The 25,450-nt window shown below is 39.6% G+C and overlaps 1 protein-coding gene across 1 annotated transcript in view; it reads left to right on the top strand.

Moving 5' to 3' along the window:
- Positions 1 to 25,450, top strand: part of HOGA1 (4-hydroxy-2-oxoglutarate aldolase 1) — a 531,655-nt gene that overhangs the window by 192,916 nt on the left and 313,289 nt on the right. The window contains exon 4 of the mRNA XM_044056230.1: positions 13,823 to 13,957. Within this exon, the coding sequence (XP_043912165.1) occupies positions 13,823 to 13,957 (135 nt within the window). The remainder of the gene's footprint in view (positions 1 to 13,822; positions 13,958 to 25,450) is intronic.

Genomic DNA, 25,450 nt, shown 5'->3' with positions numbered 1-25,450 from the left:
TTTTGTAAAGTACAAGAGCTGTTTTCCCTTACCTTAGCAAGGAACTTTGCAATTATAGTCTGTTTAGTGCCCACGATTAATTTCTTCTTATTAACAAGGAGAGTTAAGTGCTTGTATCAGTTTAAGGCTTCCTAGTGTTTTCCAGCCGGTATTAGAGCAAGTGCTAGTCACATGGATTCTTAAAAGTAAGATGAAAAAAAATGCTCACTGTAGTGTGCACTAGAGAAGTTAGATGTGAGAGTAGGTAACTTAAGTTTTACCTCTTTAAAAAGTTAAGGTGTAGTGGAGAGTTACTATTTTTAAAACAGCAAGATGGATTGAAAGGGGTGGTCACTTTTGTATTCTGGTACTATGGAATACAGTAGGATGGCCAATAAATTTAAATAGTTGAAGAGAAGTGATTTCAAAAATGATAATTTTGTGATTACTTACACAAGCCAGTCAAAGCAGAGAGGAAATGAGATGTATGGTCAAATTAACATAAGAGGCAGGCAACTAGAAAGACAGTGGTATTTAACAAGACATCTGTAACTGGGTGGAAGGGTGGGGAAAATTTTCTGCCTGACTCAGAAGAGACAGAGCTGTGGTCTTTTTTGAAGTTTTAATATGCAGTTAAAGCAGAATGTAAGTAAAACACAAGGTAAAGAAAACAAACCACAATATTCAAAATATAAAAGGTGATAAAGTAATACAAAATACAACAAATAAAAGCAAACTAACTTTTCTTTCACAGCAAAGTGTAACAGAGTCTGGATGAGCCTTTCTGGTAAAGCTCTGAAATGTTTTATTTTACCCCTTAAATAGAAGGTTTAGTTCCTAGCTGGATAGAACAGATGCCAAGTTATGGTAAGTACATAACTCTTTTTCATTAATATTATGATATTTTCTTTACACAGAAACTTGAAGAAGTATTTATTTGGTACAAAAGTAATCTTTGTTCAAAGTATTTCATTTTATAAGTTACTAATGTTTATTCTGATAGATGTTTAGTGGTAGATCTTTTTATTAATTAATTATTTTGTTAGTGAGTTGGTTTCTTAATAAATAATCCAACAACTTGTAGAAAAGCAAAAAAGAAAAAGAATCCACAACTGGCCACAATCCAAACACAGGTTTAATAAAAAACTTAGGAACTCTAGTGCCTCGGCTCTCAGCCTTCCAGGAGTAATACAAATACACATTTTACAAACCTTTTTATAACACCATCAATTAACAAATAAATTAATTATTCAATTACATACATAATAATTGCTTCCAATTAATTTCTAAATTTAAACCTACAGGTACCATAGTATTAAATTTTAAAATGTAAATAGATTCCATTATAAAGAAGTTTCTCCCTAATATCACATACTTACCAGTTTTCATAAAAACTTGTTCTAAAACAGAAACTTATAACAAAGAATGATCACTATCATGTACCACTTTAAAATGCATAGCAATATTGCTTTCAATTTTATTATTCTTTATGTCCCTTATATGTTCCTGTATTCTGACTTTCAATTTTCTCTTACTTTCCCCTATGTAAAATAAATTATAGGGATTCTTGGTTTCTTAATAAAGTCTGGATTTTTAGGTTAGCCTCAATAAGCTGCTGCTGTATTATATATTTGAATTTGTCTCTAGCTTTTAAGTTTCAGTTCTAAGGTGGCACAGTCTCAGTTTACACTAAGGTGTTAAGGGAGAAGGGAGACTTGGTTAAAAGAATGTGTTTAATGCTTTTAGTGCTCTTTACAGAACCACACTTTGTAACCACTTCCTTGCTCCAAATAACCAGATTATACATAAATTAATGAATGTCTGTAATGCTTTTTATTGTAATCAACTATGATCTCGTTTGTTTGTTTCAATAAAGGATATTCCATTTTTTACTCAACTGTGGACTACCTACTGTTTTGTTATTTTGTAGTATGTATTTTAAAATTCAAATTTTATTAGTGAACAAGGTGCATAACATATTTCAAGGAGTGAACTTCACACCCTCCACACTGCAAAGTTTCTTCTTGGTTTGTTTTAATTTTATGAAAACACAGATAAGCAACAGGACTGGGATTCCACAGCAAGAGTTGTTAATTGAAAGGGCACATTGTGTTTATGCTCTAAACCTGGCCGTAAAAAAGCAGCCAAAACCTTTAATACTAAAGCTACAAACCTACCAGCAGAAAGAGCTGATTCTTACAAAACTGGCAGAAGGACAAAGTACTAAAAGTTGAAGACCGTTGAGGATCAAAGTTATTTCTTGATGTAAAACATGCTAAGGAGGAAATACAAAAGTCTGTACAATAAAAACGAAGCTATCAAACAGAAGGGACTCTGCTTCTTCTGATAATAAAGCTCATAGAGAGACTTTGCCAATGAAACCTTTTCTAATTTTCCAAAGGAAAATGCTTCACAGTCATAGAAAAGCATAAGTGGTGACTAGAAGAACCAGGAGTATGTTAAAAATGAACAAGAGACTGAAGTTGGGAGAAAGAATTCGTCAGGAAGAAAAACAGCAACTCAAAAATTAATGAATAAACACAGGATTAACCATTATGCCAACCTTCTGGTCATTAATGTTTGGAAGGACATTAAGGAGAGGAGAAGAGGAAGAAAAGAAGTAACTGTAAGTGAAACAATTTTTGTTAACAGTTGTTTGTCTTTCAGCTTTTCCCGGTTAGGGGGTCGCCACAGTGGAACTCCGGTCCGCTAATGATTGGCAGTAGATTTTTTTGAACGCTGAGGTGCCAGCTTGACATTCAACCTTCAACGAAGGCACGCCCATTTACGCATGTCTTTCGAACGCCCACCCAACCGTGGGGAGGACATGCAGACTCCACACAGAAAGCACTCCCCGCACTCCAGCCGAGAATCGAATGGGAGAACCTCTTGCTGTGAGGCAACAATGCTACCGCTGCACCACTGCGGAATTTATTAGAAAATACACATACTGCATGTTATATAGCAAAGCATTGTCAGTTATTTTTGTGCATTATATGGATACTAAAATAAACAGGTGCCCATTTTTCCTGCAGTGTAAAAAGACAAGAAAGCCTAGACAAAACCATATTTAAGATAACAGGCTGTAGTCTTGGGTTTTTGAGGTGAGGGACAAGTTGTAAAAGTATACAGATTATGACATAAGTAAAAGTGGTGTGTTGGAAAGACTGTATAAAGGCCCTTAGCTTGATCTAACAACAGCTTTTAAGTGAAAGCACGTAAATAACAGAATATTGAATGTAATGAAAAGTTTTCATTTAACAACAAAATGTCCGTGTTGCAACATGAGAAACTTTTAGCTGAAGGCTCATGTTTATTTGATTCTTGTGTTTCTATGGAGGCAATCTGATAAGAGGGGAATAAAAACAGACTACTTTTTTCCTTCATATGCTCAAAGATAATGTTTTCTGAAAGCATTCAAGTTTTTTTTACATGTGGGAGAGGAATAAAGATAAGACAAAAACAGCAAGCACTAAGTGCAAGTAGAAGCACAAGCTGTACCATACATCTTAGCTTGGAAAACCTAAATTATAGTTCAGTAAAAGCCTGTGAGTTTAGTTCACAATTATTCCTCTTAGGAGGGTTAAACTGCATTATCTGAAGATGCGTACATAAGTTTGTGTGTTTATATTAATAGGTTATGGCGGTGTGATTTTTTTTTGAGGGTTTTCATTAAAACAAGCATGTGAATTTGATAAAGAAAGGATTTCAGCATGGCTATTCAGAGGAATATCTGCAACAAAGTAAAGGGGGGGGGGCTTTCATTAATTACTAGAGGAACTCCATTACTGATAGAAGAGGAGGAAATATGATAATGGTAGAGTTTGTAGTATGATTTTACTGGAGAAAACTAGCAAAGGAACCAAGGCATTGGGAACAAATAATTAGAAAGGGAAAGGTAATAGAATTGAAAGAGACAATTAATACATTTGGACTGCAGATTAGAGACTGCCTTCCCTATCAAGGATTAATATCAGAAGATAAGCAAAGAGAAAGGAATAGGGGGGTCTTAAGTAAAAGATCAGTACTGCTAGAGTTTCTAGTAGAATCTAGAATAGATGTTGCTTTTTAAAAAGGGATAATTATTAGGCCATATAAAATATTGCATGATACTATAGGAATCAATCGGAGGAGGTGGAAGAGAGATTAGATTATACAGTGGATATAAAAAGTTTACACACTCCTGTTAAAATGTCAGGTTTTTGTGATATAAAAAAATGACACAACAATGAATCATTTCAAAACTTTTCCCATCTTTAATGTGACCTATAACCTGTACAATTTAATTGAAAAACAAACAAATGTAAAAAATAAAAAATGTACAGTACGCTGGTTGCATAAGTGTGCACACCCTTAAACTAATACTTTGTTGAAGCACCTTTTGATTTAAATACAGCATTCAGTCTTCTTGGGTAGGAGCCTATCAGCATGGCACATCTTGACTTGGCAATATTTGCCCACTCTTTCTTGCAAAAGGCGCTCCAAATCTGTCAGATTGCGAGGGCATCTCTTCTGCACAGCCCTCTTCAGGTCACCCCACAGATTTTCTATTGGATTTAGGTCTGGGCTCTGGCTGGGCCATTCCAAAACTTTAATTTTCTTCTGGTGAAGCCATTTGTTTGTTGATTTGGATGTATGCTTGGGGTCATTGTTGTGTTGAAAGGAAATGTGAATTGTGGGAACAATACATGCAGAATAATGCTTTGGAGGAGGAATGAGGTTTAAGGAAGGGCAAGAACTGAATTGGCTTATTTAATGTTAGTGTGACAATGACTGTATATTAGATTGTATATGATTTATAATGTTTGCAACTGAAAATATGTCCGTATGGTTTATATTCATTAATATAATTGTATGTATGATTGTCTTATGTCATAAGTAATAATTGAATAAAGATGTTTTTGTTAAAAAGGTTGTAGGGAAGGAGGTATGGAGGAAAGCAGAGGCAGGTAAAGGTGAGACAGATAGTAACACTGACGGGAGGGTTTGATACAAGGGCACAATCAAGAGATGCTGGCTGACAGAGGAGTGACAACCAGAGTTGGGGAAGACTGAACTGCAAATATAATCTGGGGAGTGACTCATAATGAAGGTAAGCACCATGATGAAAGATAGAGTAAGGTAAAAAGGGCCACCAGACTAACCCAATGGGGAACCTACCCAAATGCCAATCACCTGCAAAGCTGATATCATCGATGCCACTTCCAGATTTCCCATGGTTGGGGCCATCTGGCCAAGCAACTCATTCAGCCTATCAAGTAGAAGCTCTGCGGTACCTGTGCATACATATAACGGCCAATCCACCTTAAACATCAACAGCAACTGTGCCTCCCACCAGGTGACCCAGTGAAACCTTTCTGAGGAACCTCTGCCTCCCTTCTGAGAGTTGGCCACAGGGAACCTTCCAGGCCACCTTCCACAAGGGAACCTTCATTGCCTTACAAGCGATTCAGGCCTGGAGATGGGACTGCTGGTGAGCCAGTGCAGACTGTGGTAGTTGCTGTCTCTTAAAATGCAGCAAAGCTGACCAGTGAGAGTCAAAAACGATAAAAAGAAAAAGTTATTACTATACATGTATGACAATACAATCAAATGTGACAATACATAGAGCAATTAAATACTTTCCCAGCTGGCTGAAGAGCTTGTCCTGTATTGTTTGAAATGCTGCTCTGTTCAACTCAACCTCCTTCACTGCTGTAAAATTCAGAACAGACCATAATCGCTTCAATATATCCCTGATGAATAGAAGGCAATTAAGCAGCAAGTTACAAGCTGTATATACAGTACCAACACATTTAATGAATACATGAACTAGTATGTTAGCTCCCGCTGTCTAAACTCAACCTCTCACTGGGCAAGCAAGTCCAGGTAGCATCACTGCAGTTCACTGTACTTGTGCCTACACTGCTCACTAGAGCATGTGCTTCCCATGGCATCACTCACTACCCTGGCCAGCTGGTGCCATGCATCTGTCTTTTAAAGTGGGCCACAGTTGCAGTCCAGTAAGTGGTCATAATTAATCCCTATGCAGCTGGTGGAAGATCTTTTTCTCCTGTCTCTTCCAGGTGGGTGCTCAGTTAAATTCAGTGCCTGAAGAGGTTATGTCTATGCTGGAGGGGAGAACAAGGAGGAAAATAGTACATCAGAACACACTGTCACACATACTGGACACACTGTGACCTGCATCCCTGGGCAACATGGTTGTACATTGCAAAGTATCGGAAAAATGATGAACAGGTGGCATTAGGAGCTTCATGGTGTGAGTTTTTTTGTAGAAACCTGAGATTTTGCAGGACAAAAAATAGCCACGGCCAGTGCAAAGGACAGAACTTCACTTTTTTGCCAAAATAAAAGCTTATTTTTGCAGCATTTGAGTTGCTTATCCCATTTCTTATAACATTTACTTGTTTCAGATGAAAAAATAACTGCTTTATGCAACTATTAAAAAAAAATAGTAATTGTTTTTATGCTAAAATATCAGGACATTTGTAATTTTTTTAGTTTTTTCACAGGACACAACTGCCCAAAGAGGGACTGTCCCTCTCAAAGTGGGACAGGTGGTAACCCTAAGTAGTATTTGAGTTAATACTGCCTTAGATAGGGGGTATCCAGAAATGTTTGTGTACAGTGTACATGGCCTTTCAGCCGAGCCACAGGTGCAATCTAGCATGATGGTGCGGACAGTAGTTGGTAATGCACCACATTATACAAGTGATTCATGTCATAGTACTCTGTTATTAAAATCACTGTAGTACAATGCCTTTTATAGCACAGTAAATAGCATGATCCCCATATTGTGGCAGACCAGGTTGCAACATGCAAGCAAGAAATACCAATGTAGTGGATAACAAATTTTGCAACCATCTGTGTATACTGACTATAGTAAAGAAAAAAGGTAATGGATCTCAGGATTGCATGGCCTCACATGATCTTATGGAAACAAAAATAGCAACAATGCTGTATGTGGAGTAACACAAGGACATAATAGAATACTGTCCTACCACTGGGATGGGAACGGGGTGGAGGATTACAGCATTATGCATTCCAACTGCAAGAAATATTACAGGAAACTGGTGGGCTCCTGTATATATACACCAGAATATGGTGAGTGAACATTACCTAACAAGTATTTTAACTACTGTATTGTGGCAGGGGTTCAGAGATGACACATCAGGGTCTGGCACAGAAAGTCATTTGTCTACTCACATAAATTCAAATGTGCCATGCACAGATGTACATGTACTGTCACGAGACCAAGGGCACATCAACAGCTGGGAATAGTCAGCACATCAGAGACAAAGGTTTTACTGCAGTCCATATGATGCATGGCACATGTATCCTTAACGATAAGACAGACTGGGCTTTATGGGAATGAGTGTGGCAGGCTATGATGCAGGGCACCCATGTTGTGGGCAGACATAATAGGACATTTGTTCAGGTGCATTACTGGGTCACTGATATGATGTCATATGCTAATACCAAGGCATATGTAGTGCCACGGACAGTTCTGCCCCACAGACAATTCTGCTCCAGAAGTGGACCCCTAACACAGAAGAGGCTCACAGAGGTAGACGATTTGTTGATAACCCTGTCCAGTCCAGGAGAGAGAAATGTGTTGGCTTCAAGTGCCTGAGTGGCTGTAGGGGATGCAGCAGGTTAGTCCTACCCAGTTTAAGTAATTTAGTAAAGGCCCATGCATGTCTGAATTGGTTATACATCTGAACACACATACTTATCTGTTCTCCAGGTACAATGGGGGCTGCAGGCGTGTCAACATGCACCATAAGGTATATATGTACCTATTTGGTAGGTAAGTCATTGTTACAAAAAGGTATGTGTACAATAGCTCTAGGAAGTGGCATATATGTTCTGCCTCTGCAAGAGATATGTAATCTTTATGCTTTCACAGGTCAGCCATTGCTGACAGTGATGGCATCATTCCTGCAGCACAGTCTGATTACACAGTAGCACAGTCAGCAGTGCTAACAGTAGATGGAGCAGATGCTTTCCCTCCAGATGAGATTAAGATGGGGGGGGACTGTCTGAATCTCTGGAATGGTCTCTATTTAATGCTGGATATCTTGTCCGTGTTAGTCCCATGCAATCTATGCAGGAATCCTTGGCATAGATGGCATACAGGAGCTGCATTGCTACTGAGGTGCACATACCCTTCATAAGGGAGAGGTGTTTAGGTGGTTATCACTGCCATGACTCCAAATCACTTCCTGACCACAGTGCCACACTTAGCATCAATAAGAGAATGTGCAGTTCAGTCATACAAGCATTGACAGTTGCAGTATATACCATAACAGAGGTTGTGAGTCTGTTGTAGGTCCTGCAGGAGGAAATGCAACTGCAGCAGGGATTGCAGGATGACTTGCACTATCAGCAATGTGACGTAGTGTATTGGGACCCGGAGAAAACATTCCGTTGAGGGCAGCAATGGCCAACTTCATATCCATTGAGACATCCATGAGGATGCTGGCACATACAGATCACCACCTTGTATAGGGTACAGAAGCAAAGTGTATGATCATACGTTAGGCTTAGGCAGAGAGTAAATACTATACCAGAGACTGCATCATTGTCACCCTTGGCCACAGCCACATCTACCACTAGATGGGGGCACTCTCATGCTAATAGCCAGCATTTTTCCATTTCCACTGCTGGGATACTCCACCTGTCCAGCTACTCGAGATCCTGTGTTTCCAAACTGTAGCAATCTCTGGTTGGCCTATTGTTTGTAGAGGATAGGAACACCTGTCTTCAGGTCACTGATGCCCTCTGTCTGTTAGGTCACCTGATAAGAAGATGCATTGGGATTTCCATGCATACTCCCACAGTGGTGCACCATCCTTAAAGCTGCATGTGCCTAGCCCTGACACACTTTGCCCACATGATTTACCCAGCAAGTATTCCTCTCCACATGGAAGCTCCACCCATACAAAGGATTTATTAAAAGTAAATGCTGATCAGTTTAACTAAAATCTGATGGGAGTTTTTTTAACTGATGAGCTAGTTTATGTATACATAAATTCCACTGCAGTGGTGATCTGGTCTGCCTCTCCAATTGCTGATTCTGCACAAGACCTTCTTAACTCAGCAGTTCTGTAGTCTGTACTTGCTATTTCTTGAAATTTCCATTTTGGAAGAAAGGTTAGGTCTTCCTTTGAAGTTTTCAAGGAATCTAAAGACCTTGCCTCCCCCCTACTCCAACTAATCTCTATCCTCCTCTCTGGTGATATACATCCTAATCCTGGACCCTTAGACAACCATGCTTCTAACCCTAACTCGTCTTCCACACCCAGTCACCATAAATCTCTCCTTTTTGCTACTATTAATGCCCAAAGTTTATGTAATAAACTTCCTACCCTTCATGCCTGGCTATCCCATTACCACCATGACATTCTCTCTATCACCGAAGCATGGCTAAAACCCCACATAAAAGATTCCGAAATTACCCCTCCCAACTACAAGATCATAAGAAGTAACAGAACTTTAAAGAAAGGTGGTGGAGTAGCCCTACTTTTCTCCTCCTCCCTAACAGTGGCACGCTTTACCAAGCCTATACCCCAATTCGCAACAGCTGAACTAACCTTGGCCCTCCTGAAAATTAATAACCATAAAAACATATGTATCGCTGCTCTTTATATTCCACCAGGAAATAACATCCCCATTCTTGAAGATATCCTCTCTTAGCTCTCATCAAACATAAGCAATGAAACTGTACTCCTAGGTGATGTAAATATAAGCTGGACTTCTAGTCAATTACATACATCACCTCAGAATATAAATCTATACAACTACACCCAAATAATTACCTCTCCTACCAGATTTAATAAAGATAACTCCCGGTAGTATTCTGGACTGGATATTAGTTTTCACCCCAACTCCATTTCTGACTACGGCACCCTACCCAACTCCCTCTGCGATCATCTCCCTGCCTTTGCCCATCGCTCACCATCCTCCCTCCATCTTCACCACAACTACATCACAACTCGTACCCTGAAAAACTTCAACCCTCTAGCTTTCACTGAATCACTAAAGCATATGAACTGGAACCCTGTAAAAATCCTCCCTCTTGACGATGCTGTTACATACTTCAGTACTACATTCAATAGCCTACTAGATAGCTTCGCTCCCCCCAGAACTAAAAGAATCAAAACCAAATCCATCCCTTGGCTAACCAAAGCAACTATTACAGTCATGCATCTCCAAGATAAATCTTGGAAGCATTACCACAAATCTAAAATACCTAACACCGTTACTGAGTATAAACAATTCTGTAATAAAGAGAAAAAAACAAATTGCTTTAGACCAAAAGTCCTACTACTCCAAGCTTCAAAACAGTCATAGATTCAACCCAAAAAAATTTTGGAACAGTATATCTGCTCTCCTCTCTCCTTGCAAAAAAGACCGTCCCTGCCCTGACCCTAACTCTCCAGATCATATCTTAGCTACCCAATTCAAATCTTTCTTTATTGATTCAATAACTAAGCTCACCACATCATTCTCCAATATCACTTCTACTCCATCTTCATTCCACACCCATAGCTCTAGTCCCACTGACATCAACACTACTCATCTCCCCCCTTATCATACAACCAGTCTCTCTGCACACCATAAAAAAACTCTACTAAACTCTAAACTAGAACTCTGCTCTCATGCCCCAGATAACCTTCCATCTAACTTTCTCAAGCCAGCTGCCAATGGCATAGCCCTTCCCATCACCATACTTATCAACCATTCAGTCCAAGAATCCTATGTACCCCTCCTCTGGAAGAAAGGAGGCAACAATACTGAAATTTCCAACTTCTGTCTTATAGCCATCCTGTCCCCTATCTCAAAAGTCCTTGAAAAATAATGCATACACTTGCAACTCCTTCCCTACCTCCTAGACAATCAAATTCTTTCTCCAACTCAAAATAGATTTAGACCTGGACATAGTACTACTACTGCCCTTCTCTCCTTCCTTGACATCATCAGCTGTGCCCGAGACTCTGGCAACATTGTATCTACCCTTCTCCTAGACTTATCAAAGGGCTTTGATACTGTTTCCCACAACCTCCTCTTGTCCAAACTCTCTCTTATTCTCTCCCCATCCTCTATTAACTGGTTTTCCAGTTACCATTCTAATAGACAGCAAGCTGTCAAGTGGAACAATAGTACCTCTTCCTTCCTTCACAGTCCAACAGGAGATCCACAAGGCTCAATACTGGGTCCCTTACTTAACATCTTCATTAATAATTTTCATCAGTGCATTCCTAATACCAAACTTGTCCAATATGTGGATGATTCCATCATAATTTGCTATTCTCAATCTCTCCCCAAACTCCTGCAACTAACACAAGATGCCTTCTCTTGTACCGAGTTTTGGATGCTGAAAAATCATCTTGCTCTCAATGCATCCAAAACCAAAATCATGATCTTTACCCCATCTAAAAACATCTTTATCGATAAAAATTCTTTCTCAATAGTCAGTCAGAATAAGTTTCCCATTGAAGTAGTCTCCCATACAAAATTTCTAGGTGTTATCACTGATGAAGATTTAAAGTTTGACATTCATATACAAACTAGTATTAAGAAAATGCACCAAAAGCTTGGAATGCTGTATCGTCACAGCTATCTCACCTACTCTTCCAAACATATACTGTCTATTTCCTACCTCATTCCCTCTCTCTTGTATGGAGCCCCTCTCCTCACCAACCTTCAATCCTCCCTAAAGTCAAAATGTCATCCTGCTACAATAAAATCTCTAAATTTGCTACTGGGACCAAATCCTCCTCCCACCACTGTGATGTACTGCACTCCTTGAACTGGCTGGAACTCCCCCCATACTCTCTCCTACATTCAACTGCTAACTGCTCAGAAACTCATTTTTCAACCCTCTAACTGCCTTTCCCTCTCCTCCATACTCACCTTGCATCATTCTGACAGACTACTCAGGTCCAGTAACCCGAACCTACTTGAAGTGTACAAACCCTTACGTGTACTTGGACAATTTCTCCTGTCTTTCTCCCTTGCTCACCTGTGGAATTCACCCCCCTCCCCCACATTCGAATCACCCAAAACCACTCCACCTTCAAGACCTTGCTCCATTCCCATGTCTCTTCTCAGTGGGAATGCTCATGATGTCACCCCACCTGACTCTCTCTATATAATTTCTCCTCCCCATCCTTTTTTTTCCTCTCCTTTCTCAAAACTCAACCTAATGACTCCCTTCATTTCATTTTCACTCCCTCTCCCTTTTTTCCTTTCTCTTAACTCAGCCTATTCACCTTTCACTGTTCTGCTGTCTTGCTCCTACCTCTCACCTCATGAAACTGAGTGCATAAGTGACTGCACTCCAAATTATACTTATGTACTCCAAAATACTTCTGTTTTAATTTCATTCAATGCTTTAACAACACCTTGCTCAAATGTTATAATTCTGTTTTCTATATTACTGTGTTTTTAGTAGATTTGAAAATTGTATTGTACTTAACTTTGTTGATATTAGCTTTGTAATAATTGTGTATGGAGCTTTTCTCTCCTGGCCTCCATTGAAAAAAGAGCTCATTTTGGCCCAGTGGACATTCCTGGTTAACAAATTGCAAATAAAGTAAATATTTCAGTATAATTCATTAAAACCACATTATGAACTATAGGTATCTGTGTTAGTTTTCCCAAGGAGTGTGGGCCATTCAAAATGGAAACCATTATTGTTTTTTTTAATTTATTCATTATATTTCTTGGTTATTAGAGCTTTTGTTCTATGAAATTTGATGCTGCACAAGGAATGGACCATGTTATGCATTTCCTTTCCAAGTATCTGATCTTCATTTTGGAAGTGTGAATTTTTATTCATTCAGAGTGAAGCCTTGTCTGACTTAATGGTAAACAACTTTGAAAAGAATTGGCAGACAACAAAGGAGACTTGCCTACAAATTGGAATATATTTACTGCATGGGCATTTTCTCCAGTAAAACTGCCTAAACTGTCTTGTATCAGATGGGTTATACTACCTTAATCATCTAGTCCAATTTACAAGAGTACTCTTCTAAGCTGCAGTGACTCTATATTTGAAGAGATAACTTGTTGTTCTTCATCCTGACACCTGAACTAAATGTATGAAAATTATCGTGCTTCCCTTGGGAATTAGCTGTTGTAATGAAAAGTGTATGTTTTCTATTTCAAAGAACCTTAAAGAGAAATTAATAAAGAGTAGTAATCAATGTTTTTATCACTAATGACCTTCATATATAGGAAGGGAATACCAAGAAAAAGAGTCATATTCCCATTTTTTTTTTTAAATTTTACTTTTTTTTTTTTCCCAACGATGAAAAGTCTGTTTGTGATTGGCAAACTGTACTTTTGGTCTTTTGTTTTCTTGACAAATGTAGATTACTTATGCAGGGCAATTTTATCATACATATATTCCAATGCAGTAGGAGCTTAGTTATGCATCATTTTATAACTGTTCCTTTCTATCTTGGAAAGGAACAGTTATGCATAATTTTGTAACTGTTCCTTTCAAAGATAGATAATTAGTTGCAGCATACATCATGGCCATATTTTTACCTAATATGCGCTAGATCTCTGACTTGCAGGGGGCAGTTTGATAACTGTTGCTCTGTAGCTTGGTTGACACACTTTCCATTGTATGTATGTGATCACATTTGCTGTATATAGTATAGCTGTTGCTACTGGTCCTGTGAGAAAGGGCTGGTATAATGGTTAGAAACCAAAAGTAATGAAAATTAAAAAAAAAAGTTTTATAAATGAAGTTGTGTTTTCTTTTATACACTTATCTTGCTTATTAAACTTCAGGGTCCTACATCTATTTTCTCTCCTTCTCTCACAGGTAGCTGACACTTCCCCTGTTCCAGTGATCTTATATAGTGTCCCTGCCAATACTGGTCTAGACATTCCCATCGATGCCATTGTCAAGTTGTCCGCACATCCAAACATCATTGGAATGAAAGACAGTGGTGGAGATGTAAGTTACCAGATCACTATAACTAAGTGTATTGCATGCCTGACTGTGGTATAAAGTGTAGTCGTTACTCACGTGTTATGTCTTTTATGACTTGGCTAGCTTCTTGAATGATAATGTAGCACACAACAGTATATCTTGCATGTTTATGTGCTCATGTGTTTGTGTCATGTTTATGTGACTACTCTGCCTTAAGACTGAAGTGGCTTAAAGTAAAAGTTGATCATGCAGCTAGTGCAGTAGTGGCACAGAGGACCAAGGCCTAACTCTGTCCCAGGCAACCTGGTTTTGATTAATGGCTCAGGCATTCCCATCCTGGAGAGAGGATGGGAGGGGACAGGTGTCCAGGAGTGCACACACTGGTATGATTTCACTGGTGGAGACTGGGAAATTACCACAAAATACTTCCATGGATGGGCAAGGGTGGCTTATTGACGTCAACACTCTGCAGAAGTAAGGGATAGTTCAGCGCAGATCATCCCTTCCAAGTCTTATTCAGGAGTATTGCTTAGCATGCAGAAGGGATGGTGTTAAAATTAGTAAACCCCACTGCAACAATATGATGCTGTTCCATAACACCTCAGTCTTCTCACTATCCTCAACCCTCACAGATCAGGGCCTCTAGAAATCTTCAGGAGGTTATGGTCAGTACAGGGGTAGATTTGAGCAGTCCTGACTCCTTGACTGACTTTCTATCTCAGGATACATTTGTGTTGTAATTATATTTCCATTCCCAGCATGAAGAAAGTTGTTTAGGGACATGTGGGTAAGCAAGATTGTAGCCAGAGGTTGCTTTATCCCTTTCTTGGTCCTTCCCAAATTTTTTCTAAATATACTTGCCAGCCATTCTCAGTGTACTGCTCAGGAAGAAGTAGATGCAAAGCTCCTTGACAGAAGACCCATCTAAGAGGTCTCTTTGGAGTAGGGAGGCTAAGCATATTATTCCATATTATTTTTGATATCCGAGAAAACAAAGGACCTGAAACCCAACTGGATGTTAGCTTCATTCTTTGGACCTGCAATATGTGTATCCTCCATGTAATGATTGCCAAAGAGACTACTGTATTAGAGGCAAGTCACTACCAGTTTTGGATACTTCTCTGAACTTGCCTCTGCTTTCAGGGTGTTTTCCAAATGCATGTCTGTTGCTGGAGCTTATCTCAAGCTGGCTTCTTTGCCACTTCATCACTAAGAGCTGTTATTCAGAAAAGGGTAGTCTGTTGACCAGCTACTCTTCCTTGAAATGAGACTGGAACTTGCAGACTCATTTTCTTTCAGTTCATGTAATTATGCTTATCTGGTGTTCCCTGAGCACAGCAATTTCTCAGGCCTTTTTGCTTAACAGTAGGCTGCTGTCCCAACAGCAAATTGTCTTTGTTATAGAGTCCTCTCCAACTGTGCCTGCAGAAACTTTTTTTCAAGGATCTGAGTTTAAAAACTGCATCAATTTTCATGGTACGTTGTGCCATATTTCATTTGAGGGTTTATGGTAGATCCTTGGGGTTCAGTGATCTTGGAATTCTGACTCTGTCTTTTTCCCTTTTCAGTTGTCCAAGGTATGCCCTTCTAACCTGGTCTGGTGACTGGATCCAGCAAAATCACCTTAAGGGAAATCCCTTCCAATTCTAGTTTCCCTTGGCAATGGTCACCACAGATGTCTGCTCTGGATTTTGGGAGAGAATGCATTTCCATAGGCAGACATCTAAGGAATGAAAATGAAAGCGTTGCTCCTTCCCCTTTATAACTTTCAGGATTCCCTCCCAAAAGAATTTCTTTCCATTCAGTTAGCAGTACGGCTTTAGTTTGATAAATTAATAAAGAAAGTGGGTATGGCAATGGGAAATCGGATCCCATCACTTCATGGTAGTAATGCACATTCTAGAGAGCCAATTCCAATAATGGACAGATTTAGTTGCTGTCTTCTAATGTCTCGCAAGTGATCACTGTGTCAATGACCAGTATGATCTATTGGCTTTGGAAAGCTGCAGTGTGTTTGCACTTTCCAGACTGTTAGCCAGTTGCATTCCTTTTAGTTACAGGAAACATGTCAGAGCTCTATTTGCACCATCACCCCACCACCCCAAGTTTACCCTAATAGATAAGTGTTATTTTTTCTATAATGCCACATTAGAGAACATTTGTATGACAGTTACTTAGTCTTTCCTGAACACATTCATGAGATAGTGTAAGATGGGCACTGTTTCATGTTCACATCTTCTTTCAGTGCTACTGTCATCAAGAGTATACTACCATGAGAGATGCCACTAACAATGGTTAGCTAGGGGCACTCTCCTGCTGGTTATCAAAGGCAGACCTCCTCTTATCCAACATGAGTTATGTACTAAGCAAAATGATAAGTCTATATGCAGATCCATCTTTTGTAACCTTCTGTTTCATTCTCCCTTGCTTTTTACCTGAACTACTTTGCCTTTGGCTTTCCTCTGGCTTTACTCAGTTTTCTTACTAAACTTTAAATTGGAGAGGGTTAGATGTTGCATTATGAGAAAGTGAGTTATCTAGCAAAGTTTCTTGTGTCAGATGGTCCTAACATCTGCTGTATAAGCCAGTTTGCTTATTGAAAGTGATTTTTTTTCTTACAGATCTATTGCTGTAGTAAGTCACTTCACTTTTATTTACATTCTCTCATGGTATACTCTCCTTTTTTGGTGTTGGGATTATTTCATTTTCTGTTTCACAAATGGAGAAAAATCTTGAAGGTACTGTGTTATAAACTATTCTACTTGGAGGTTAGACTCTTGTTTGTTACTGATAGAAGTAATTATGGCTGTTTTGTGGTATAATGCATATGCAGATGCATAGCTTAGTTTTATGTTGGTGCATATACTTTGCATCTTAGCAGTGCCTCAGTACTGCTATTTGCCTAAGACAAGCGCACATCCCTGTGGGAAGCATAGGTTTGACAAACAAAGAAGAACATGGGACAAGATGGGTTATACAGGGGAGTGTCACACCGCCTAGATGTATATCTTATCAGGAATAAGACGAGCTGGCTCCTTATAAGTATTATGCTACTAGCTGGAGAAGTACTGGCCAGGAAAATGGAGCAGCAGAAGACAGATAAACCCAAATGGTATGATTCATTGTTACAGTAACGTCTGCTCATCGATCTTCTGTTACTGTACATACCCTACACCACTGTAGATTCTGTAATATAAATAAGTCACTGGATGTAAGTTTTGTCCAGAATCACAATGTATACATTTGTTTGATGAGGATCCACGGACCCTTTTTAGCCATGACTAGACATCACTTCTTGAAAGAATCCTTTATCTTGTAATGATCGCATTGTGTTTGCTTTGGATATATTGTTTCATGCCCAAATAACGCTGCATAAAAATATATAATTAGTGAGTAGTGTTTTGCTGTTGGGAGAAATAACGCTGTATTGCCTTATATAACTTGCTTGTATGCATATAAATCACTTTGTGGATTATTTTAATATGTATTCAGCAAGTAGTTTTTTTGTAAAATTGTCATGCATTGTCTTTAGATAATTTGTTGACAAAATCACTTTGTAATTCATTTTTTTGCTGATTAGCCCATTTGTTATCCAGAAGAATTTTATATGGCCTTAATGCCTTGCATAGCCCCTTATATACCAGAAGCATTTCTGTAAGACCTTAATGCCATGCTTACATCCACCCCTTTAAAATCCACACCTTCATCTCACTGGCTTGGTCTGTTATTTATTTTCCTCCTCAATTTTGTAGCTGGTAAATCTGAAAAATATGTCTGCATACATGGATGAACCTCCTGAATTTATAGTGTTCTTACCTGCCAGGGGTTAACTGTATGAATGATGATAACAGCTGTGGAAGCTGATACTGGCTTTTTTGTTTCACAAATATTATAGAGGCACTTCCACAGGGGAGGTGTTTGTAAGCGCATGTATGATAATGTATAGGTACAATACAGATTTCAGCCTTTCTTTTGCTCATTTCTTTCATGAGGGAATGTTGTATACTATCAGTTTGTTAGTGTGCTAAAGAATGTATGGGTTTACTAAAATATTGCCTAATTTTGACCTGCAATTACATATTTGGAAGTTAATAATCTAGATTGTCAAAGAATTTAGCAAAATGCCATTGAAACTCAAAGCTTTAAGAGTTTAGTAGATGAGTTTTCACAATTTGCAGCCTTGTCAGCCTAAGGCTGTTGTCACGGAAATGAAACTTGGAACGTGCAGACTTTGCTCTCTCAATTTTTCATCTGGCTTTCTGTGCAACAGTTTCTCTGCTAAATAACTCCAGTGCTGCAGGCCTTTTCCCTTCCTTGTTTGCTGTTTTGTCATGTGTCAACTAGCCATGATCGGAAAGTGATTTGGAAATCTTGCTGCTGATTAACAAAACGCAACCCACAGTATGTGGGAGAATACCAGCTGGAGATCAGAAGAGCATGGTTAGCTTCTCCAATAGCCTGCCTTTGACTGTGCAGATCTTTTGATCATGAGTATCATTTTTAGACCCCTTCCATGTCTTTAATTAACAGGCATCTGCCATTATACTGCAAAATTCTGGTATTTGTATGTCACTACTGCATGTCTCCATACAGCATTGCAAAGCTAACTTTATTTATTTCGACTTCAGTATCCAGGTAACCTCACTTAGAAGGTGGAGTTTATTAGGCAAGTCCCAGGAAGCAGTAACTCTAATAACTTTAAATTTACTGCACGTATCAAATGCATTTTAAAGGTCAGTATACATGACCAAGTATTGCTATGTTATTTAGCAACACATTTACTTTGGATTCACTAGACAATCTCGACGTACTGAAATATCGAATTTCAGTACGTCGAGACCGAATAGTGGAAAGTGCAGTTACTCGAAACTACACTGTGCAGAATGCGGAAGTGTCGAATCCGCCGCTATCGTGGTGTCCTGTTCATTACGTGTGGTGTGTGGATTTATCTGGGGTTTCAGGTAAGTGTTGTGTGTTTGAGGATATTGGGTAGGGGTTTTAGTGTGTGTGTGAGTGTTTGCGGTGGTGTTTTTTGTGTGTTTGTATGTTTAGTGCGACCTCGAAATTAGAATATATAAGTAGGGGGGGGTGCAGGGGGGCTTGCCCCCCTGCTTATAGGTAGGTTAAGTGTACCTGTGTGTGTTGTTGTGTTTGTTTAGTTAGGTAGGTGTATGTGTGTGTGTGTGCGTGCGAATGGTCGCGGTTGTGGTATTTGTGATTATGGGTTTTTGTGTATGTGGGTTTTCGATTATTCAGTCTCGAAATACTGAAATTCGACATGTCAGTATTTCGAGATTGTATAGTGAATCCTTTACTTTATATCCTTGAGGATAACTAGCCATAATGAATATACAACAGAGCAATTTATAAAAGCAAAATATGATGCCGGAGGGAAAGTATATATGCATGACTAGAGTTAAAAAAAGTGAAATAACTAGATATCATCTCTGTCTTCTTTTGTAAAAAGAAGTGGATACTAAACAGTACAGTGTACTTTGTGTATGTCCTTGCTATGGGACTGTATGCATCATTTGTACTGAATGTGCGTTTGTCCCTCCGTTGGTACTTGTAAATGTTCAATGTAGTAAAAGGCATCCTTTAGACTGGACAAACCAATATGAACCCCCATTATACCTTGTGATATAAATAACATTTTATATACTGACATAAGTCTAGAATTATAGATAATTTGCAAAGGCACTAAAGATCCCATTCACCAGTACCGATAACAGATCTAGGGACTATGAGAAGCAGACTGAAGGCCAAATTATTTAGTTTGAATCAAGATACAGTACTAGTTAGTTTGACTAGCCATGCAATGGCAAATCACCATGCTACAATATCAGGTTTCAAAGTTCTGTTAAGTCCATAGCCAGCGGGCTAAATCTGGGTGGCCAACAGTCTGCTGTGGTATTTCTGGAGGGGTATACAAGTTCTTTCCTCAGAGGAACATTTGTGGTGGAGGTCAGAAAGCTGTCTTCATGTACAAAACACTAGTGTACTTTGACTGTGTATCAGCACCAAACTGTACTAGAGCTTGAACACACAAAGGCATGTGACATCAGCAGTGTGTACGCTGCATGCTGAAATGCTCATTTCCAACCAGGGCTTGTATGGGCTACATCAAGAAAAAGTCCCTGCTTTCAAAAGAAGTATGATGGCTTCCTTGTAGCTAACTCCCTCCCCCTATAAAATGCAACTGTGATAAGAGAATGCTAGGTGGCTAAGGTGGTAAAATGTGTTGTAGGGATGTGAGACAAAAAGAAATCCCATTCATATTTATGTGAATGAAACTGTAACTTGTAATTAAGAATAGGAAAGACAGGTTTAATCAAATCTAACTGCTGATGTTAAATACTGTTATCTTTGCTTTTGCATTTTTGTTACAGATTTAGAATGTTTTCAGAACTGTGTGTGTAACTATTGTATAAGACATCTTCCTGAGATTGCTCAGACATCATCTTCTTGTAATAAACAGTAGGAAAACCAGTTGTACTGCTCAAGTAGCTATGGCTATGAATGCTAAGTGACAAGAGTTCATTGTAGTTCATATGCTTAATGCTTCTCAATAAGCTTATGACCAAGGAGACAGTCGTAAAGCTCAGATACATCACCAAGTAGATTTTTCACACATATCCCAGATGAAAATTTGATATCACCCACACAGTCATTCAGACTGGTTTTAAACATTAGTAGGGAAGGACTGTGATTCGTAAGGGCAGCCTATTCCAGAAAAGGGGAATGATAAAGAATCCCTACTCTTTTCATTAAGTGCCATATGATCTGTTACAGTTACCAGATCTGCCACCAGCTCGGGCAGATGGGACCTCAACTTAATAACTTGTCTGTTGTATGGCACACTGAGAAGTGCTGTCTCTCCCCCCTTATGCTGAACTGTACTAGAGAATGAGCCACCTTATGTCTCTAATCACACGAAGAGGGAAAATACAAGCATTTAGACCAGACCAGTAACAAAATGGGAGTTCGATGTACATGTCTGAGAAGATGACCTCAGAACAAGTGAGATTAGATATTTAGCAGTAGTAAAACACTAGTGTGATTATCCAGTCGGACTATCCCGGTCAACAAATGTAAAATAAAATAAATAAATGAAGGAAATACATTTCTAATGCACTCTTTGTTAAATGTTTGGCATTTTTTTAGTGCAGTGATATCCCATGGTAGGTGAACAGCCCTTCCAGAAGACTCTTCATGATTTTTTTTTTTAAGTGTGCATCAGTGACAGTGATTGCTTACTGTGTGGAATGTAGATCTTTGCACATATACAGCAGCAGCTATCTTTTTTGCTGACTTTATTAATGCAGAGTTCTTCAGAAGCTAAATTTAGTTTTTTATAGTTGCTGATATCCACAGCAAGCATAAAACATAAGAGTACTGATGATGCCAGCAAGTGATCCTGCAAAAACAGGCTTACTTTGTGAATTGTTGCTGATTTTAGGAAAATTGTATTAAGTAAATCATTTGTGCCATTATTAACTAATGCATTGCTGTAGCAAAGCAGTAATTATTCATTACTGAGAGTAAAACTGATAACTTTTTAAATGCTAGCTGCACTATTTGTACCACTTGACTTTGTCTGGAGAAGTAAAACATTTTGAACATTCTTACTTGTGTGATTGAGTCAGTATATGGGTAGTTTTTGTCTTCCTCCTTAATGGCCATCTTGTTCACAATAATCATCAGTACACCCTTTGAGGAGCATTACATTTCCAGGAAAGAGGAAGAGATTAGCATTGTGAGTGACTCTTTTTATGAGGGTCACGGTGAAGGATAAGGATTCCTGGCAGGGAGATTATCTTTAACAGGGGTCAGGATATTTTACTTAACCCCCACAGGTCTGGCAACTCATGTGCATGCAGTAGCCTTACCACCTGGCTCTTGCATGAGATTGTATGCTTCTTCACTTCTGCTGTGCCTTTTTCATCACTAGTCCTTAGACCTGGAGGTAGGTAGCCTGTCCATTGCCTCCAGCAGGGTTTAGTCCTGCGTCGTGGAACCTCACACCCTCTCTCCAAAGTAAGAGATGAGGTTCTGTCCCACCCTGTCCTGCTGGGCTACTCTGTCACCAGTCTTATTAACTGAATGTGGATCATTGCAATGGCCAGATGCCAGTAGTTCAGTATGTGCAGCTGTGACTTGATAGTTGAGGTCTTGTACATACCAGCATGACCATCTCTACTCTAGTCATCTTACAGAAGTGGAGTGTGTTACCTTGTGTCATCCTGTTAATTATCTGTATAGTTATTAAAAGTGTTCATATGCTTACACCTAGGCATCTTACAGTAAACAAAACATCATGAAACAGTAAGACATGCTTAGTGTAAAAAAAAAAAAAAAAAATGAAGGCAGCAAATAAAATATTTCATTTGCTTTCAGTGAGGTCTGCTCGTGTTCTAGATCAAGGAAATCTTCAATCTATCTTCGGTTCTCTCTTCACTAGAAGAGGGCAACAACATCATATGAGATCACTGACTGGTAGGTCTGAAAATAGGTATATAATTTCCATAAGTGGAAGATCATCTTTCGCAGCATGCTTTTTTTTTTTAAATAAAATAAAGTGCTGCTTGTTGTCACAGTTATGGTGTTTCCTTGACTTTTTTCTCTGTCATGCTTACTTCAAGAACTTGCAACCATCAAACAATTCCATAATCATAACATTTTCTGCCATTTTTTCATAAAGTTAAGCGTGTGAATAAAAAAAAGAAAAAAATAATTTCTTCATAAAATTTACTGCGCATCTTCTGAACAAAAATATGGAAAATCTGAAATAACAGATACTAACTACTGTGTGTGCAGTGGCCACCTTTAAAGTATGGATATCACTGTTTAGAGCAGGTAGAAAGAACTACTACACATGAACTCAGTAGGAGTAAAGATTGTGTCACTTCAGTTATGTAAAAAGTGATGTATACTTTTGCTAGTCCCACAAAAAAAATATTGTGTGCGCGTATAGTGAATGGAATGTTAATGTTATGAATAATACGTGCATCTAAGAAATGGATAGATAGTTATCAATAGATTCATTCATCTGGTCTGCACATGAAGAATCTCGATGTGCCAAACCAAAACCTGGTTCATCAGGGATGTTTATTTATTTATTTTTTTCTCCCTTGATGTTTGTCAATCACAAGTCCCTGCTTGTATGCTGCTCTACCTCCCTGTGCACCCAGTGAAGCATCTGGAAGGGGACATGCAATGAGCTTCAGTGCAGTGTGCGCTGATAGTTATGCAAAGGGTATATTCTCCCAGCTGCCAGCCCTGCCCCACCCCTGAAGCATGAGTGATGATTTCCCTGGTCTCCACCAGGGAAATCACATCAGTTTGCATGCCCCTCAGTATGTACAATCCACCTACTCACCAAGGGAGGCAAGCAGACCTTTTTCTTTCATTCCTCTTCCTATCTCCCTGGCTCCTGTAGTGCTAGGACCACTAATCAAACCTCAGTTGCCTGGGTCACAGTCAGGGCCCCTTCCTTATATGCCATGGAGCAAGGCTGAAGTTTCTGCTTTAGTCTTTGTACAATGATTTGGAGCAGCAGTAATTATACTGGGGTCTGTAAGAAAATATTCCCCTGCACGGGGATGAGGACAAAATCTTCTATAGAAAGACTCAGTTTAAATTGAACTGTGCATTCCAAAGTAGCATCTGATTTATGTGAGTGTGATAGGTTCATAGGTTCATACTAGGCTATCTGCCCGAGGGCATTTATAAGCCTAGCCCATAGTTTTGTGGCTTACGCCACCCCTTTAGTATGGGGAACTATACCCATTATTTTGCTGTGCCTCTGTCTAGCAGTGACACTGAGGTAATCCCTGGAGTATATCTGCGATCTCCCATCCATTGGTCAAGATTTCTCTTGAACAAGGCCAGCGAGGTGCTCTGCCTCACATATACCGGGATTTTGTTCCACAGCATAGGAGTCTTTGGGTGATGAATCTATCCCTCCAGCACGCCCTATTAATAGCCGTGTCGAGGTTTAAGTCTCCGCCCTTGTGGCTCTGACGGATCTAGATTTTTTGAGGTGAAGCATATTCATCAAATCTGGGTTTGACATGGCCTTGTATGTCAGGCAAAGGTCACCTCTGAGCCTGAATAGAGCTGGAGTTCTTTCAGTCGGGCAGCATAGGACAGATTTTGAGACCCTTTAACCTTTTGGAGAGGAACTTTAGTGGCCTCTCCAGCTGCTGCAAGTGTCGGGTCAGATACATTCCGAATGGGGCATTGTACTCGATCATTGGTCTGATGAGTGATGAGTATAGGGAGACTATGACCTCCTTGATCTAGATGTGAATCCCTTCATGATAAGGTGGGCAATGTAGAAGGTCTTCCTAACTACTTTAGCTACATGGGTGTCGAATGACAGGCTACTGTCAACCTGGGTCCCCAGGTCCCTGATAACTTCTTCTGTGCTCAGAGGATTACCACCTATATGGTAGCTAGGTGTAACCTTGTTTTTCCCGAAGGGTATGACTATGCATTTTGGCATTTAACTTTAGGCCATGGCTCTGGCACCAGTCATCCGCTTCTGTGAGACCCTTCTGAAGGATATCTGTGTCAGATGTGTTTTCATTTGCAGTCATCTGCAAACTTTGTCAGCCATAACCCTCCTGTGTTTGCTTGTACTTGAAAAGTAGATGCCAAACAAGAGTGGGCCCAGGACTGAGCCCTGTGGGACACCACTTGTGACAGGCTTTGAGTCTGACATGGCGCCAGCAACTCTGACCCTGTGGGTTCTGTCACTCAGCCAGTTTGCAACCCATCTTGTGATGTATGGGTTAACATTTAAGCTGATGAGTTTTTCAATGATACCCGAGTGGGGTATTGTATCAAGGCCTTCGCCAGATCGAGGTAGGCTGTATGAACTGCCTTTCCTCATCAATGGCTTTGTTGACTGTTTCAAAAGTCAACCAAGTTTAAAAGGCATGATCTGCCTTTGACAAAGCCAAACTGGGTTGGATCCAAAGTCTGCAAATTCCTATGTCTTTATTTATGAGGTCCATTATGATCCTCTCCATGGCTTTGCAGATAAGGCTTGTCAAGCTAATGGGCCGGTAATTTCCAGGGTCTGTGGAGGCACCGCCTTTGTGAAGTGGGACCACAGTCGCAGTGCGCCACTCCCTGGGTATGTATCCAGAGGTGAGACTATGATTAAACAGCTGTCCTAGCTGTGGGTTTAATTCCTCGTTGAGTTCGTGGAGCACACAGCCTCTGGGACACCATCAGGTCCCATGGATGCTGTGTTTTTTGCTTTGGAGAGGGCAGTTCTCACTTGGGCGTTTGAGATGTTTGGGGGGCTGCAACCATTTGGTATAGATATCTCCCCTTTTGTGGGGGGGGGGAGAAGTTTGCACTGAACCTGTCAGCCAGTATGTTGGCAATGTCTGTAGGATCAGTAATCTTCACATCATTTTGAACTAGTTCTGAGCATATCTGGGAGTTTCCTCCCAGGTTTCTAACATAGCTAAAGAAGGCCTTATGATTGTCTTTTGAGTCTTT

Source organism: Protopterus annectens, chromosome 14.part0 (genome assembly GCF_019279795.1).
Source record: "Protopterus annectens isolate FY-2018-M chromosome 14.part0, PAN1.0, whole genome shotgun sequence".
Lineage (NCBI taxonomy): Eukaryota > Metazoa > Chordata > Ceratodontiformes > Protopteridae > Protopterus > Protopterus annectens.
This window is presented reverse-complemented; position numbering and strand designations above follow the sequence as displayed.